This window comes from Centrocercus urophasianus, unplaced genomic scaffold (genome assembly GCF_019232065.1).
Source record: "Centrocercus urophasianus isolate 14NV4802_14NV808 unplaced genomic scaffold, USGS_Curo_1.0 seq_13, whole genome shotgun sequence".
NCBI lineage: Eukaryota > Metazoa > Chordata > Aves > Galliformes > Phasianidae > Centrocercus > Centrocercus urophasianus.
In genome coordinates this window covers 8,293,839-8,310,754 of record NW_024884475.1, presented here as the reverse complement: position 1 = coordinate 8,310,754, position 16,916 = coordinate 8,293,839, and the positions used below count along the sequence as shown (strand labels likewise).

Sequence of the window (16,916 nt, the reverse complement as noted above, 5' to 3'; positions counted from 1 at the left end):
CTTGGACAGCTCTAAATTATCAGCTAATCAGTAATTTTTGCCATCTCTATTAAACACGTTTAAAGTTTCTATGCATCACTATAGAACATGAAGTAATGAAAAGGAGAAATGAACTGTTATGGGACAAACTGGAAAGAAAGGAAGACAAAGACCTCAAAATCCTCTTAGCCTTCCATCCTGCACTGAGGTAAATGTATCTAATTACATGTCAAACAGAAATTCAAAAAGAGAAAGCCAGCTATTTTCAGTCAACAAATTAATAGAAAAAGAAAACAGATGACAGCATATGTCTATATGAACCTTCTTGTAAATCTTTTGTGTAATTTTATGGAGAGAAAAACTTGATAGTTTTTCATGGCACCATATATGTAAGAAATATGCATGCACATTTTAATTATTAATATTTGGCCTAACAACTATCACATGACATCATTCACTGATCCCTATTTGAGATTAATAATTTTAAGAGCATAGTAAAAATAAGCTGCTATCAAATATGTCATAAGAAGAAGAATACTTTTTGAGCAAGGCATTTCTAAACAGAATCTTACTTTATCTAGAATTACATTCTCTAAACCTGGTTGGTCTTCTCCATCTAGTGGGTGCAAGGTAACCAGAGGTGAAGGACTAGTTGTGTCTGGTGCCACCATAAGACGAAATCTATCCAAGAGTGAGTAAAGTCTTTGGTGTCTGAAAATAAAAACAAGCATCAGCAAAGAGCTAACTTAGTTTCATAAAGCATTTAAAAAAAGATACTCATCCAGTGAACTAATGCTCATAACTGGGACAGAAAAGCACTAGCATCATGAGATTTTTGCTGGATCATCCACATGATGTAAAACTGCAAAGTTCATCAGCTACCAATAGACACAAAAAATCAATCCTGCACCGCCAACAATAAGGATTTGATTTAGACTTTGAGCTTGTACTCTGTGCTTATGCATAAAATGCAAGCTGCTCAATTTCTCTAAGTAGCCTTTTTAGTGAATAAGAATATTCCTTTTTAGTGAATAAGAATAAAATCTAACGCACAGACTTGACTGCATATGAACACATTCCATCAGACACCAAACAAGAATCCACTTTAAGAAAATGAAGTAAAAGTAAACTGATATTTAAGATGAAGAATTTATCTGTGTATTTAAAAGATACTGCGATCAATGTTTTCTTTTTGTTTCTTTTTCTGATTCCAGTACTGTACTGGTACTGTAAAAGTCATTTGGAGATTCTGACTAGTATTATATTCCTAAGTTAAATCTCATAAGTGGAGGCACATTGCTATCAATCTACTGCTGTCTTAGGCTTCATATTCTTTACTCCTGCTTCTATTACCTATTTCAGTCAATAGATATCAACCTCAGATAGCAATGGCATCAGGAGAAATAAATTACTCTTTTCATCATTGAGTAAGGCTTTTGAAAGGATTGAATGCTTTGTTCCTTTTATAATAGTAGTTTACATATAAACAACAGAAAGATTAAACCAGTGAATGAAGAAAAACAACAGCTGGAACAGACAAAATCTGACAAAACAAGTCTGAGGAAAATAAAGTTGTTTTCACAGCAATGTAGTTTGTGATTTTTGCCAAAATTAATTTGGGGTAACTTTAAAAGTTAAATACTTTTAAGGTCTGGGATAGAGTCTGATGTCTCTGAGCCTTTGGCTTTCTTGAAGTTGCAAAATGCATTTAAGAAGTAAACTCATCCAAGCAACTGTCTTCAAGTTACAGTAAGCATGCACCTTACATGATGCTTTACTCATTTCACCTCTTAACAGGATTTGCTATCTTAGCTTAAAAAAACTCAAACCTATCATAACTACTTCTACAAAATTCCTTAACTTGATATTTTAACAGGCACCGGTATTACCTCGTTGCTAATCCACTGTTTTGAAGGTATTCCTGAATTCTATCCAGTTCTTCAACTGGTAACTGAGTAATGCTGTTCTATAGGAGTCACAAGAAAACAAGTAAAACACACATATGTACTTAGAACAAATTATGAGATTTATATGCAGATAAAGTGAAATGCAATCATTCATATCTATATACAATACTAAGTGTTATTTTTCCATAGAAATAACTTTAATTTAAACACTTACATTTGATTGTTATTGCTAGCACTAATCAAACTGATTTGCAGATAAACGTATTTATCTTTACCTGTAAAGTTGCAGCCAAAAGCATTTCTACCCGACGGCAAGCCAGTGTGTCAACCATGCGAGCAAGCACTCGGAATGGAGTACAAAGAAGCTTATCAACATACAATGTCAAGACTGCTCCAGACTGGCTGAGATGTATCCCCTCTAAGCACTGTAAAGTCTTCTTCAGAGTCGTAGGCTAAACATTGGAAGAACACAAAAAGGGAACATTACATATCTAACACTGATGGCAGCAGGGTTAAATAGGAGGGTGCTGAAACAAAATAAGTCAATCGATTGGAATAACAAAGACCTTAAAGGAAAAGGTACTTATAAAAACACTACAGCAGACAACAAACTGACCAACATAATCATCTGTACGCTAATAAGTCCGAGTTACTGAGTTAATTTATATGAACACTGGTTTGCTTGGCGATTAACTGTAAGAACAGCAAGTACAAAAAAGAGGAAGAAATCAAATTAAGGAAAAAAACAGAAGTCTTAAGCAAAATCACAGAATGATTTGAAGGCTGATAAACTTGAGCTAGAGTCCAGACATGAGCGTAAGGGTCAAGAAAAGCATAAGGGATATTTGGAGCTCGTAATCATAGAAACAGTGATGCATGATTATAAAGGAGCACAAGGAAATTCATATACACATGTTTTCAAGATGCATTCTAAAGGGGAAAAAAAAAGACAAAACAGTGACTTATGGAATCTTTTTTTTTTTTTTTTTTTTAAGAGCAGACTGTGAACATTATCTGTTTTAATTTTACTAATTTGACTGATAAATTACCAGTATTTCACCAAAATACAAATACCAATATACAAATACAAAATACAAATACCAATATACAAATACAAAATACAAATACCAAAATACAGCTTCCATTCAAACACGTGCAGTTAATTTTACCTATTCTCAGACAAGCATACTATAACTCAGACTTATCTCAGCTTAAAAGCATTTTACTCAGACACTTAGGGCACTACAGCAGTTGCAGTGGACTTGTCCATAGACAATAATGAGAGAGAGGAAATTTTACCAGGTTGCTCAGGGTGTGGGAGCATCTCTCACCATTACCTCTAAAAGAAACCCAGTAAATAACTTTCTCACTGAGCTAGTTCCCAAGCTTGAGAGGGATGAGTACAATCCTACATCCCTACAATTAATCATCCACTCCTTTTAATCTGGAAATTACAATAACCAACAGAAATCATAAGCTGAATTTCTGAAGCTTATAAAGAGTCCAGCGTCAAGACCCTGTAACTTCTGCACCAGATTAATGAGGGGCAACTTGAGCTTGCAATTGCTTTTCATGCTGCTAGGGCCTATGAAAATGGATTAGCTCCTGTTCCCAGCTTTGTGGTTAGTAGTAGTCACCAAGGTACTGAAATTGAAGTTGGAAGTTAAAGCTTTACTTTAACTCTCATATCTACTATGTAGAATAATAAAAAAGGAAGAACAGCAGCTTAATCAACTCTAATTGAATTTACAGATTTGATGAAATGGAACACACCTGATACTGAAGTTGCCAATATATTATAAGGTTCATTTCTTGCTGTTTTTTTCTTTTTAAGCGTCTTCAAAAATAACATTACAATTTGATAGATGACACAGAAATGTTAGAATTTGCATACTTACTGGTTGTAATTATACTAGAATCTAAGTGATTTCTTTCTTAAAAAATTAAGTTAGACTTACAGCTGCAAGATTCTCACACCGTGATTGAATGGCCTGGATGAAGAGACCACTGGCTGCTGAATTTCTGTGAACAGCACTAATGAAGTCTTGCACTGGAGGCTCATGGGATAGATTAATCAAGTCTTGAACATGATTCACAATAAGCCAAGTCAAGTGTTCTGAATCATGTAGGTTTTGACACTGAAAGGGAAAAAAGTAACATGCATAGTAAGTATCTAATTACTAAACACGATCTGACACATGAAGACTTTTATACATAATTTCAGTAATTTTAAAATAATGGTACAAACTGTCTGTATTTTAGTACTGCCACCATTACTTTTGGATTAGTTTTTTCATGTGCTTTTGAGCTTGTTCAAATTAAAAGTCATAATGAATTTGTAACCAGCTTTTTCAGTATCATTACACCACGACATGAGAAGGGAACACTTTGAAGCTGTATCATGGGAGAGTCACACTGGATAATAGAAAAAGGTGAGACAGTAGTTAAGCACTGGAACAGGAATTCCAGAGCAGTGGTCAGAGCACTGAACCTGTCAGAGTTCTAGGAGCGTTTGGGCAATGCTCTCAGACACAGTGTCTGTTTTTTAGGTGGTCCTGTGAGGAGCTAGGAGTTGGATTCGATGATCCTTGTGGGTCCCTTCCAACATGACAGAAGTAAATTGAGAAGGACATTTCAGAGACATCGCTTTTAACAAAATACTGTTTGAAAGAAGCACACACACACAGTCATCTTGTAGAGGGTGATTTTTCATTTAGGCTTCCCTTTAAAGATTTCATACTACTATTTGCCCTAAATGCCAGATAAGTGGAAAACATATCCAAAGAGATCTTTCAGTAATTAATTTTAAGCCTACAGAGGCTAACCATATAACAAGAAGGAATGCAACACAACAGACCTGTAGAACTAACTACATGATGCCAAAAAGCCAACACTTCTCAGTAAAGAGGGTTTTGAAGAGTATTAACTTGGACTAGGCTCAAATCTGACCATAGTGACTTAAAGCCCATTGGGAGTTGAAGTGCTTTTCAAGCATAGCTTTTGGCCTAGTTGAATCTGAGAGGAATGAAGATTGCTTCCCCAAAAGTGTTTTGCAATGCAAACTGAAGTGCAATACTAAGTATTACAGGAAGGTTCACTTCAAAGGTATGATTCCAATGAACTAAAATGCTAATACTGCGGCATGAAAAGGCTGAAGCCACAGAAATTGTTCTTGTTAGAGAACCAAAAATGGAAGTGAAATGTTAATGTAAAACCTTTTATTTTATTTATTTTACTTATTATTACTGATGTTGGAAAATCCAGCACTTAGTACACTGGTAGTAACACACAAATCAAGGATATAATATCTAGCAGATTATTCTATTACCTACCAGGTACCCTCAGATATGCCATGAGAACTAGTTCAGAATAGAAAAAATGCAAAATGAATTTGTACATGTGTCCCCTAGAAAGAAAATGATTAGTTTCACATTAGTCCTCAATTCTCGCTTTTGAACCGGTAACTTAAGAAAACAACTCAAAACCATAGTTATAAAATCCCTAATTCAAAACTTACCACATAGTCACAAAAAAGAATGAGTGCTCCTCTTCTCACTATCTCTCGATTGCACATGCCACGTTTAGATTCTGAATCTGATTCATCAGTGTCTCCAGATATCTGAGGGCTAAGTAATTTAGTAGTAGAAAGACTGTGTCTCCTGCAAGAAGTACATTATATTTTATTACCGTGTAGAAACATTAAAATCAAATTGCTTGGAACATTCTACTCACTGTAAGTCTTTCTATTAGAAACTTCATTTAAACATTATACTGCTCTGAAATAGACACCTCGCTTTCCATCAGCTTTCTAGCAACAGTCATATTACTTTTTGTTCAATGTTTATTTTTTCTTCATGCTGTCTAAGGAAACAAACTGGTTATTTACAAGAAAAAACCTTGGGCTATTGTGTCTTAAGTAATAACAGAACCTAATTCCGTGTTTTTCAAACCATGAGACTGAATTAAGGCAACAGTCTCACATCTGAGTGTGTATCTAAGTACTGATCCACACATTTTAGAACACAATTAGTCTTCCCTAACATTCACTGTGCAAGTATCAGAAATTTCTCTTAAGTCAGCTGTTACTCTTCCTCTACAGTGGGCTACCCATCCCACACAGTGGAGTATCTTTCACACCCGCAGACGACATCATCCTAATGGCAGGAGTGTCTGACAGGTGGCTTGACCCATTCACACACCAGGAGTTAGCTCAGTTTAGAAACAATTCTTGAATTTCAGACAGCTAACATTGTTATTACTAACATCTACTTTGACTACTGCTAATGAACCAGCATGGTGCTTTGACAGCATTTAGTAGGAGACCCACTGACAAGTGATCACAGATGTACCTGCATCTTACTGATTTGATCATATTTCCATAAACACTAAGTGTAAATCACCTGCACTAGCTGCTTATCTGCTAGAAAGAGAAATAAGAAGTCCCCATACAAACAGCTATAGCTTTTTCTATAATTTTTCATTTTTAGAAGGACAAAGAAGGAATTTATTGTCTTCAAAGTATAGAGATTTACCCAACAGTTCTTTCGAGGAACAACTGAGCACTGAGAGTACTTCCTTAGTTTGAAAGGCATACTAACATCAGAACAGACAGTATACACACAAACACATACAAAACCATACACACAAAATAAATGCAGAACTATCTATTTCAGAACCTAAGCAGTATTATTCAACAGCTGGCAGCTCTGAAGATTAAAAGTTGTTTGTTTGGTTTTTTTTTTTCCATATAGCTGTACCAAATACAACTGGGAGACATGGTACTACTACTAGGGATCAAAAACAAACCTTACTTTGGAGTTTGATGCACTTCTGACCACCAGTTGTAGTTTGTGTAATTAACAAGAAGCAGGATCTGACACCAGAGGAGAACTAAGGAAGGATGTGTGGGAACCATGGACTGAACAAGGTCACTCAGACTTTCAAGGGTATAGAAACTACCATCAGATCCATCTCCTGTAAAAAGCCTGGTGGCTGCAGCTGTGATTCTTCTAAACATCCCTGAAAAATATGAAAGCATATTAGAGAAACTATGTTCTGCATGGAATTCTGAAGTTTCAAAATAATCCTGGGTACTCCAAAAATATAGAAGTTCGCTCATAAGTCAGTACAATTCCTGAAATAAAGGCATATTCTTCGTATTTCATTTTAAATGTAAAGCAAGTCATGCATTTTTACAAAGTGTAGTGTGTAAATCAGTAGTAACAAGCTCTCAGCTCAATGAACAATATTTTAGATCAGATCAGAACTGTAGTGACACCTAACTTTTCCTCTGTCATCCATTAAATAGTTACCTAATACATGAAAACTTTAATCAATTTTAAAATTGTTAATTATAGATGTGGATATTTTTCTTTTTGAAGTATATCACAGAAGTTCTAAACAAAAACCATGCTGTAACTGCTATTCTATACACTATTAAGACAACTCACAAGTCTCCTACCACAGGTACCAAATATATTTAGTTGAAAATAAACTGAAACTATTCCATCCAAATTCTGAAGTATGTGCACGAAGGACATTATTTTAAGTGACAAAAAGTCACTGCCCAGCACACAACACTCAGCACAAAAGCTGAATTTTGCTTTCAGACTTGCTATTTACACATTCATGTAACAAAAAGAACAGAAGGAAAACAAGGAAAATGGAGAAACTTAAAGTTGTCTAAATTTACAGGACCAACATTTCAGTTTATCCATCTCTTTTATTTCCATTCTATTTCAAAGTAGCACATTGTAAATCTTCATTTCTAATGTGGCAGTTTTCCATAATTGAACATACAGGAGTTAGCAATGTTTACGTTCTGACAAAATCTATAATGGGTGAGAAGATAAGACACCCATGTTGAATAGTGGTTAAAAATGAGAGAAGATCACAGCCTGTGTTCCCAAACACAATTCAGAATTAAGGTGCAGTTGTAGTAAAGATGAAATAACTTAAAGAGATGCAAAATTATGAAGACTTTCACTGAACAAGCAGCATAAAACCACATAATTAAATCTATGCCTAAACCTGAAAGGAAATGCTAAAACATGAAAATACAACTCACACATTTGAAGAACTTTACTTCTACTCTGTAACACCATATATGGCAACCACATTACTATTAGTCCTTGAAGTGGATTTGTAGTGATTTTGAGAGATCATGCAGTACATGTATCCCAGTGCTTTGCATGAACGTTTTAATATTTATTTTTTATTCAGTATGACAGTTTCTACATAGCTTTTGCCAAGACAAATGCATCTTGGAAGCCATCTGCTGCAGAAGAACTAGCTGGAGCCTTCCCTTTCCTCTGTCAAAAGCTCTGGCTGAAGTTACCCACTTCCCTGATTTCAGTCACCAGCTTAATTGACTAATTTCACTGGTCTTGGCTCAATTCCATTTAATCACTTACTCCAAATCATTTTGGCAAAGGTTATTTTTCATAATTTGTATTGGAAATTTTTGCTCAATAACAGCAATTAACAGCATACATATGTGCCTGTCACAGCAGTTGTACAATAGTACTGGGCACGTGGAAATACAGAATGATCACTAACTATACCCAGAGCTGCAAGAAGCAGCTGCTAGCAACAACAGCAGCAGAATGAAGATTTTTGTCAAGAAAGGACTTCATAATTGACATCTGCAGGAAGAGCTTAAAAAGATTAAAGGGTGTTGGACACAAAACAGAATCATGCTAAAAATTTAGAAGCAGTGTTTGATATTCACTTTTTTGTTAATCACATCTACTAAGGAAGTGCTGTATAACTTCTGTTCTACAGACGGGGCTGTAGAAGGAAGAATTACTTATCTGATTTCTAACATACAGAAGAGGAAAGAACTTTTTGAGAAGGAGATGGCTAGGACAGTGACACAAAAAGATCTGCTTAACTTACTGGGGAAGAACACTATTCCAGGTTACTCCCTTAGGTAACTAGTAAGAATAGAATAGTAAGACTGCCAGCCAGAGAATGGAGTGGGTATACATGCACAAACCCCATAAACCTTAAGAACAGTGCACAATGCTAGTTAGCAGAAATAGTACCATTTTGACTTCCCTGGTTCTTTGTTGTTGTTGTTGTTTTTTAATTATGATAAAGAACAGAAACCTACCTTGTCATGAAACTGCCCCCAGGGTTCAGTAACTCTGTAATTTGAGTACTTTGATTTTGAGCTACCAACCTCCAAGTTAAGATTAACTACAGAAAATGCAGCCATAGATTTGGAACCCCTTGCATTTGTAAACTCTAAAGTATTAGACAGTTAAAAGGAATGATGAAAAGTCACTACATTTTTTACGTAAGTAAAAGAAATATGAAAAGTGAGCCCTGTATTCATGAGGATAAAATTTCAAAGGTTCTTCACAGCATGTAGGATAGAATGTCTTACGCACCTACATACTGCTTCTCATTAGTTCTTTTACTCAAAAATCCTTGCCACAGCAAACAGCATGAGGCACTGCTTCAAGTATTACCTGATTTGAAGATATGTATTAAGCACATAAGCAAAGTGCCCAGCTCCTGGCAATAGAAAGTGTGTTGCTGCTCATTCATGTTCACTTTCACTTGTTTGGTAACAATATCTTCGAGTAGAATACCAACCAGCTGTAACAAGAACCTTGAAAACAGAAGGATACAGTCAATAGGGAAACCATCACTGCAACCTGTTTCAGAACAACACGATGTCTGCCTATAAAACTCGTTAATTTTAAAATCAAAATAAAAAATTACTCTGCTTTCATCCTAAATAAAATGGTGAATTATATGCTATATTAAAGGTTTACCTAAAACATGATGTTATTGCTATGGCCAGGTAATCACAAGTATTGAACAATTACACAATGGAGCTGTGTTACCTACTCACGAGCCCACCACAACTTCCACAGCAAACATTCAAATTGACATGGTGTCTTTGCAGTGATTTGCAATGAGTTAAACACACTCTACAGCTCAGCTGAGGAAGGAGCAACTCAGTAAGTCACAGTAATTCAGCTGTTTGCGTTCTCATTTGCTCTCATTCACTCTACAACTGTACCAAACCCTCAGCCAGGTAAAAAGACCAAAACAAAACACCAAAAAAGAGTGTCTGCAATGAGCAATCCTTGCTCCCAGCCATGATCATCCTCCTACTTGCTCCTGTTGGACATAAGATCATTTTAAGGAATCCAGACGTCCCTTTTCCTTCTACCCATCACCCTCACAGTAAGCTGAATGATAAACAGGTGAATTTTCTTTTTACCTGGAATTCCACACTCAAGTAAAACTTTTTAGTTTCTCAAAGGAACTCTTTCAAAGGCTTCCCACCACGTCAAGATGGGATATCTTAATGATAAACATTTTGTAAACATAATAAAAGCACTAATCCTCCATGCTTCTTTTGCTTAAGTGTCTTTCTTGGACAGCTTAAGAATGGGAAGCTAACTAGACAAAGCTAGCCCTCAAGAAGTAGGAAACAAAAAGCAGGACTAATTTAACCACTCTGAATCTTATTTGCAGGCAAAATCCTAGTTCAGAACACAGGCTTCTATTATTGGGTAGATTGGGGCTGATCCAACTTTTAGGCCCCACAAAAAAGGATGGAATCAGTTAAAGCTTTGGACCCGATTTTAATAAGGTCAGAATTCACCCATCTTCATGGCTGTGGTAGGTCTTTCACTTGGCTTAAGAAGAGGCACCAGAATACTGCAAAGTCCCTACTAAAAACTCATCCAAACTTACTAAAAACTCAACTTATTAACAATTATGTATGTATGCATATACATTTCATATTCTTGATTTCTCAGAAACCTTTATCGTTCCCTTAACTGACCCAAGACGTCATACCTAGAAAACGTCTCTTCAGGCAGATATTTGGTCTGTTTCACCTCAGTGTGATCCTCTTGTGCAGGCATGTTATTTTCACCATGCCTCAGTCTATTAATTGCTTGACGAGAAATCAAATACGGTGAGAAAGAAAGCTCTTGAACACGAGATAGAACTATGTCTTCTGTGGATTGTGAAATGAGAACTCTAAGGATTGCTAAAATTCCAGAAATCCATAGCTGGACAGTGCTCACCGATGCCTAACAAACAAATGAACAAACACAGATTGTTAGACTGGATAGGCTTGACCATTACTATGAAAACAATGTTTTGAAGACACAGACATAAAAGGTTTTTCTGCTTGCTCCATTCTCGTATGTCTGATTTTATACAACTTCACATGTATTCAACATAGCATTGGAATGCATTCAAATCTACTAAAGCAAGTCTTCAAAGAGATTAAAAATCTCAATTGTCAAAATAGTACACTGGCTTAAGAAAAATGTGATTTACCTTTTATACATTGCATTCTCAAATTTATTGTAACTATGTTTCTCTACATTTCTGATCCTAAAAATACGAAATGAAAGTAAGTAACCTATCAGCAGAAGATTTCTGTATAAAATGCACCCAGATGGTAAATTATATTAATTGTCATGAATTGTTTCCTAAAAGCTTCAGCTACTTCAGCATCACACTGCAAAATAAAAAGATAAAAATACATACTGTTTTGTTTTGCATTAAAGACACAAGAACTTCTCTTCTCTTTAAAATCCACTTTTACTATTTATCTAGAAATATTTTACTTGCATTATCAGGTTCCTGCTTGCTTACCATTGTTTTAGGAGTAACAAACATACTTCTTAAAAGCATGTCAACGGGGCGAAGGGAAGAGGGAGCCAAAATTTCAAACAGAGTATTCAGTACTCCCAAAGCATCATGAGAATCTATGTGCATCTGTAAGAGAAAACCACAAAACTAATCTATAACTATCACTACCTCTAAACGCACTACAATATTATCACCTCAAGTTTTAAACATTTCTATTACAACTTGAACATAACAAGGTTGTCCTTTATAAAATTTATATCAGTAAAAATCTATGAAAAGTATAAAAATGTTTAATCGCAAGCCTTTCTACATAGGAAGGTTGACAACATGGATAAAAATCTATCACAAGAAATTCAACATATGTACGACTTTATTTTAGGGGAAATATGCTGTATGTAGAGAATGAGAACAAAAGTCTGACTGTCACAAAATTTAGAAACTTATCTCTTCCCTGCACATCCTACCAGGCATATTTATAGACAGAAGTGCTGGGACAAAAACAACAGAATGCTTTGGTCATGACTAAGCTGAAGGAGATAACTAGGAGGAAAAAAAAAATCCTAACCCTCAGAGAAGTGAACAGCTACAATGGAATTACACTGCAGAAACTGAAGTAGGACCTCAACTGCTCAGTTATAAAACAGCTGATCACAAAAAGCAAGGGTCTGAACTCAAAATCTGGGTGACTTCTTGCCATTTTAATTTGACAGTTGATTTGATAGTTGAAGCACATGCACAGATTCATTAAAAAAAAAAAGAACAAAAGCAACTTAATTTGTCAGCATTTTAGCTTCTCTCAAAAACTACTGTCTAATCCTCATTACTGCCCGTTCTTCCCCACCATATAATCTTCTCATAGGAAGGAGAAACTGCCATCAAAGAGCGAAGAACATCGTAAGGGCAGAATTTCATGGCTTTACTTTGTATTCTGGAATTAGAAATACATACTTCAAAGAAAGCTGTATGGTAAGACAAACACTCTGCTGCTTAGGAAGCAGAAAGGAAAAAAATTTCCCCTCAAAGAAATAGTGTCTTCTTCCCAGATACAAAAGGTCTACTCTTTAACTCCTAGCTTGCAGTCCAGTACTGGGCTCTCCATTAAGACAGACATATGCACACACTAGAACAAGCCCAGCAAAGCACCACACAGATTATTAAGGGCTTGGAGCATCTGTCATACAAGGGGAGACTGGAGAAGGCTCAGTGGGAATCTTAACAGTGTGTACAATTATCTGACCACCGGGTGACAAAAGTAGTGAAGATACAAGTAGCTAGAATCTGCTCAGTACTACCTAGTGATGAAAAGCAACATACAGAAGTTGAAATAAAGAAAGCACCATTTAAATACAATTTCTTTCTCCCCCCACTTTTTTTTTTTCAGCTCCCTATGAGGACGTTCTAACACTGGAAGAGGTTGGAAGTAATGAAGTCAAAATCTGACTGCACATGGTCCTAAGCAGTCTACTCCCGTAGACAGTGCTTTGAGAAGACAACAAATCTCTAGAAGACTGCTTCAGCTTCAAATACTTTGTAATTCAGAGATTAATAAATGCAGTTTTGGGTGATGCCATTTCATTCTCTTCACTAAAACTAAATTCCATTAGACCCACTGCAGTTAAGAAAAAGTAATTTTTACATTCTGTAACAGAGAGAGAATCTTCACACCATTATTAAGTGCTCTGACTGTGTACAGAAAGTAGTAAGAACTTTACCTAGGAACAGTCTAAAAGGTGCTGCACATTTTCAACAACTTAATCTACAGTAATTATCTTCCAGGTAAGGTGGCCACGCTTTAAAGAAAATACAGAAATCACAATACTCAAAGCTATAATTACAGCAATTACTGTAATGATGAGTTGGGATGTTTATAGTTTAAAAAAAATACACATTACCTGTTGTTTAGCGAGCATTGGGAGAATAATGTCAGCGATTTGCCGAGATAATCTTTTCCATTTGTCTTCATTTTCTTTATGACATTGTTGCAATACTAAGATAAACATTTCCAACACCTGAGGAGAAGTCCAAAAGAACACAAGTAAATACCCGTACTATCAGGAAACATTCAAGTAATACAGTAATGTGGAAAATATTTACTGCTTTATCAGTTTGCCAAAAAACAAAGAAAACAAAATTTGCATGAGAAACCAGACAATATTTTAAAATTTAATTTTCAGATTTAAATTTTGTTCTTAGTTGCAGGGTTCTTTTTTGTTTGTTTTTCACTTCTTTTAAAAATAATTTCCCAGGTTTTTTTTCTACAAACTTGAAATAAAATGCTTTCTAGTCCTTCTTAAACTGCATTTGTCAAAATACTGTGAATGGAAAAAAGGACAGTAAAACTGAGTGCTGCATCACATACTCAATAAAAGGGGAGAGGAGAGAAGAAAGCAATTTTCCACATTTATAGTCTTTCTTATAGAACTTATTTATCTGAGATAAATAGCTTTCAAATAAAATTTTAAAAGAAAGTCTTTAATTTAGCACACTAACAGCAAGGATCACATTCTCTAGCTGAATGTATTTCTGGCTTGAGGGTTATGGAGACAATACTTTCAAAGGAAGCCAGGCCAAAACCACAGCAGGCAGGAATGTTAATGCAATGACTGGGAAGTGGGACACAAGAATCTGGTTCAGAAAATTAGTTAGGCAGAGCAGTTATAAAACATAATCAAATAGTCCAGCATCAGAAACATAGCCAATAAAAAACACCAGTTGATTTTCTTTCCAAGAGCTTTCTTGTGAAAAAGGTGATAGGAGCAATCCTGGGCTGAATTACTGTAACTCTCTATCTCCAGCTCCGTGGATGGTAGTTAAACAGTTCTAAAAGAACAAAAAGCATAAAGAAGTGTTCTGTAGTAGAGAACATCCCTAGCACAGCCAAAGACCTGCCCAGAGGTCAGCTTATACACACACAGAACAGGAGTAATAACTACAAATAGGATGGTGAGGGATGAAGAGCAATGCAGAGGTGATCTTTAACAGATTAAGTGCGTCAGAAGAGGATTTGCAAGCAAGTGCAATACCCTTTGTAACATAAAAGTTATTCACTGTTTCACATCATGTGTCCAGAGTGTCATTTCATTTAGATGTTAGTCATTTTATGATTATAAAACTACAAATTCAAAAGAGAATGTGGATACACAAAATTATCCCAAGAACATGCAGTTCTAACACATTATTTTGACAAACTGTACTGCCTTTTTCCAACTATTCTCAGAAAATACATCGCATATGCCAGAATTTCCATTCATCATGTGAAAAGGCAAAGTATGTTAAGTTTTATCATCAGCTGAAATAGCAATAAGATCTCATGGTAATTAAGTCACTTCTCTTAAAATTACTTCTTTGGTTTTATTGTAAAGGGCGAGTATTGAAGAAAGTAATTCTAACACTCCCTCATAACATAAAATTTTCCAAATCCATGAGATCTGGGTGGTAAGTAGTAACAACTGTGTAGCTACCAGTCTCATTGTCTTATTAACATATATTTGAGAATTTTAACATGAAGATATTACAGGAACATTTGGATAATCACTAAGCAGCATATTTCCTACTTCTAATCCTACTTCTCTTCAACTTTCCACCCCATTCTTTCAAATTTCTTGAATCACAATTGCAACACCTCACTAGAGCTTCTCAGGGCTTTGGTACCTAGGCTTGTCTGAGATCTAACAGACATTTATTTGACTTGCAACACTGATTCGTGGTGCAGAAGTCTCTTCCTACTCCAAAAATCTTTGCATACTCTCCACATAATGATCACACACAGAGTCTATCTGTTCAAGATCTGTGTAAAAAGATCACCAGCATGGCCTGATAGCTTTTGAACTATCAAAACAATGCTAACGTTATCACAGAACACAAACAGGGATATCAGCATCCTCTTTTACCTGATGGTACTGAATAAGTCTCAGCAGCATTGACACCACCACCTCCTTCTGTGTTTCCAACTCTTTTCCAGCATCAGCTTTATTTGTTCCTCTTAACACAAATAGATCGTGAACAATGGGCTGCAGAGCTGGTATTGCTAAAATGAGATTTTTTTGTTGCTTTAGCATGAGACAAGCCATTCTTGAGCAGCATGTAACAACTACTAAAAGTAAACTGCACTTCTTGGTTTTTCTTTCCCTTCTCCACAAAAAAAAAAAAAGCTTCTGACACAGAAAAAAAACAAAAAAGGATTTTTCAAAAAGGTTTTTCAGCAGAATCACTGGTAAGTATAACATAGATGACTACTTAAAAGATGAAAGTGGAGGAAAGGAAAGAAGACTAAGAATCAAAATCACGGTCTTCAAAATATTGCTTAGAAATACTGTTGTGGACTAACGCTATTAGGATATAACAAACTTCCTGAAGAATTCAAATGAAAATTATTTCATGTATTACAATTGAAAAGCTAGCATTTTCTGATACAATCAGTATGATCTCCATTTTCTACAGCTTAGTACTCAGTAGTGATTTTAATTTATTGCTAAACTCTCACTAATTTTGCAGAGTTGTCTTGTTTTTTAAATTACCATGTGTAACAGCTTTCCTCCCACTGGCCATGATGCCATCACACAGCTGAATGATCTTTGGAATTCCAATTATCTGTCTGGAATGATACCGCTCGTAAGACAGCAACACCAGAAAAAAGAAGATATTTGGAATAACTGCTTCTGATTCTCTGAAAATAAAAAAAATGTCAAGCTTGAGTTGCACAACTCTGTTCAGTAGAAATGAATCTGTTTACACTAAGAATCTTTTAAACAAGTGTGGTTTTTTTTCTGCTTTTACACAGTATTTCAGTAATTTGTGCCTCATTCTCCAGTACGATTTTTTCCAAAGGACTTCATTTGTTTCAAATTTTGACAATTGCTCAGTTACTAAATTATAGCATATTAATTAATGCACACAATAACAGAAACGGTTAACAAAACTTCCATCGCGCTGCTTATGATGATAGGTGCAACAAAACAAAGAGTAGCAGATGTGCAGAATACAAAATGGATTCATCCCGAGTCCACAGTAGGTTCTCCCTTCAGCAGGTGAATCCTATCAAGAGCTGATTTCTGAAAGCAAAACCTTGGCAGATTTCCCAATACATAATTTTAAAATACTGAATTGAGAAACAGCACAACATAGCTTCTTCAACCACAGGGAATCTAAATCTTCGGAAAGGTCTACAACTGGAGGCAGAAAATACACACATTCATTGCCTAGAATGCAACTACTTTTTCTCATAAAGCAGAAATAACTAGCAAATCTAATCACTGCATGCTTCAGAGTAAGAAATGTTAATTCCCACTGTTCAAAGGATCTTTTCTAATTTCGTACCTGAATTGTCCTACTTCAATGTATTCAAACTGCTTTAGCACAAATCCAATGAACACCTGAAGAGAATGAAGAGTTAAAACT

General features: G+C 35.5%; 1 protein-coding gene across 3 annotated transcripts in view; it reads right to left on the bottom strand.

Moving 5' to 3' along the window:
- Positions 1-16,916, bottom strand: part of HTT (huntingtin) — a 78,682-nt gene that overhangs the window by 21,947 nt on the left and 39,819 nt on the right. For all 3 annotated transcript variants that reach the window (XM_042811731.1, XM_042811732.1, XM_042811733.1), the window contains 13 exons: positions 16,836-16,891; positions 16,037-16,185; positions 15,410-15,546; positions 13,412-13,528; positions 11,523-11,645; positions 10,710-10,948; positions 9,362-9,504; positions 6,698-6,905; positions 5,404-5,545; positions 3,845-4,024; positions 2,162-2,338; positions 1,869-1,945; positions 552-690 (listed from right to left, as the gene is read on the bottom strand). In XM_042811731.1, the coding sequence (XP_042667665.1) occupies positions 552-690; positions 1,869-1,945; positions 2,162-2,338; positions 3,845-4,024; positions 5,404-5,545; positions 6,698-6,905; positions 9,362-9,504; positions 10,710-10,948; positions 11,523-11,645; positions 13,412-13,528; positions 15,410-15,546; positions 16,037-16,185; positions 16,836-16,891 (1,887 nt within the window). The remainder of the gene's footprint in view (positions 1-551; positions 691-1,868; positions 1,946-2,161; positions 2,339-3,844; positions 4,025-5,403; positions 5,546-6,697; positions 6,906-9,361; positions 9,505-10,709; positions 10,949-11,522; positions 11,646-13,411; positions 13,529-15,409; positions 15,547-16,036; positions 16,186-16,835; positions 16,892-16,916) is intronic.